The sequence below is a fragment of the Arvicanthis niloticus genome, chromosome 5 (assembly GCF_011762505.2).
Source record: "Arvicanthis niloticus isolate mArvNil1 chromosome 5, mArvNil1.pat.X, whole genome shotgun sequence".
NCBI classification, from domain to species: domain Eukaryota; kingdom Metazoa; phylum Chordata; class Mammalia; order Rodentia; family Muridae; genus Arvicanthis; species Arvicanthis niloticus.
The window spans coordinates 61,249,671-61,251,597 of NC_047662.1; the positions used below are offsets into that span (position 1 = coordinate 61,249,671).

The window sequence follows — 1,927 nt, forward strand, 5'->3', positions numbered from 1 at the left end:
TGCTGACAATACATCCAGAAGAATACTGCATACTAGAGACAAGAAGATGAATATATTTAGGGTTGTCTACATACTGTGCAGTGTATGTGCCTATCCTCTCTGATATTTGGAAACTGCTCATTTCTATAATATTTACAGTGTATACTCTAATGTTAAAAATATTTGAAAATGTTAAAGAGATACCAAATTGAATAATCCAAATTGACTTATAAAGCAAATTTATTTGAATACAAAATAAGTTAATTACAAATGATGATTAGTACTTTAAAAAGTGTAAGACTAAAATATTTAACATAAATACATTAAATTGTATTAATTGCAACTAAATAAATAGATAAATGAATGAATGAATAAATAAATAAATAAATAAATAAATAAATAAATAAGAACAAATGGTTGCAGATACAAAAATGGTTTTACATACTGAAAATAATTGCTCAATATTGTTGAAACATCTAGGCAGGTTGATTATATTCATACTGAAAGTAATGAAAGTTTTTAAAGGAGAACTTATAAATTGAGATGCAGTTTTCTAATACAGGAGTTCCTCCAAACTTTATCTCAGGCTGACTCTTTCTCCTCACTCAATCTTGTCAGCAACTTGGCTGAGCAAGACAGGGCTCTCCAGACTTCTGCTCTGACCACCTCCCAGGCACAGGGGCTGTGTTTCTTCTCTCTCAGGTACACAGTGATCCTGTAGAAGTATTTCTTCACAGCCAGCATGGAGTCTTCCTGGGTCAGGGGAGGCTCCTGCACCCCCACCTGCTGCATCACGCAGGCTTGCAGGTCATTGAGCTGCTGATGGAGGTCAGTGCAGAATGAGTCTAGGAGGGTTTCCTCCCAAGCAGCAGATGAGTCCTTTGATGTGGAGATGTTCAGGATCTGCTGGGTCAGCTCTCTCAGGACAGGGATGGCTTGAGCCTTCTGCATCTGCTGGGCATCTACCTTCTCCTGGGGGAATCCAAAGACCTTTCTGTCCTTCAGGCAGGAGACAGGGGAGAGTCTTCTCATTTGTGCCAGGAGTGTCAAGGCTCTCTTGTTCCTGAGATTATGAGTCTGAGGCAGGTCACATCCTAGACAGCAGGTTGACCAGTGGCTCATCACTGCCAGGACCATCAGGAAAGCACAGAGCCTAGCCATGGTGAATGTTGCCAATGCTGCTGGTCTTCTTGGCTGTTTGGTCCTGATATTTCCCTCTTGGTTCTCTGAAGACCATCTTATGTGGATGTGTCTTAAATAGGGCAAACAGTACTTTTTACTTTCTGAATGCCCTCCCCTAACTTTCCAATTGTCATTTCACATTCTTTAACTCATTCTCTACTTGTTTCCGGGAGTTTTTCTAAACCATTGAGACTTTTATTATTGCTTCCTCTTTTACTGCTCCCCACCAAAAGCTGTTTTCCAGGGGGTTATGTTCTAATATGTATTTTCATTCATTGTTACAGCACTAATAAACTATCTTTATTTGAAATTTACATATTGTAAATCAAAATTTTCTGTAAAATATTCTGTAAACATTAACTACATTGATTTTTTTACAATTCAGTTTTGTTTTATTTATATGTTTCCAAAGTATTTAAATCATAATAGAAGATATGTTTGCAAATTTCTTTCAATTAATATACATTGAAGTAAGGTATACTTTAAAATATTTAAAGTCCTAAAATTGGGTTTTTGGAGTTGCCTTCATTAAATGTAACATAAATTTACATAAAAATTTAATAATCACTATATGTTAGCTATATATCTGATAATTTGGTGCCATCAGGAGGATGCAGGATGCACAATGGCTTAATTTGATGAGCTGAGTGTGATTCCTGGAACTTATATTTACAGTAGAGAACCAGTGCATTTACAGGAGCCCACATCACAACATTCAGAATGTTGCAGGCTGTAAATGCCCTCTCTCTCACTCTCTTTCTCTGTC

The 1,927-nt window shown here is 36.8% G+C and overlaps 1 protein-coding gene across 1 annotated transcript; it reads right to left on the minus strand.

Moving 5' to 3' along the window:
- Positions 1–561: 561 nt before the first annotated feature.
- On the minus strand, positions 562–1,140 carry LOC117709002 (interferon alpha-12-like). The gene has a single exon (XM_034503042.2). It carries the CDS (start codon positions 1,138–1,140, stop codon positions 562–564), a length of 579 nt encoding a protein of 192 aa, XP_034358933.1.
- Positions 1,141–1,927: the final 787 nt, after the last annotated feature.

Coding starts and splice junctions, on each gene's coding strand:
- LOC117709002 (XM_034503042.2), bottom strand. CDS start 1,140: ATGGCTAGGCTCTGTGCTTTCCTGATGGTCCTGGCAGTGATGAGCCAC.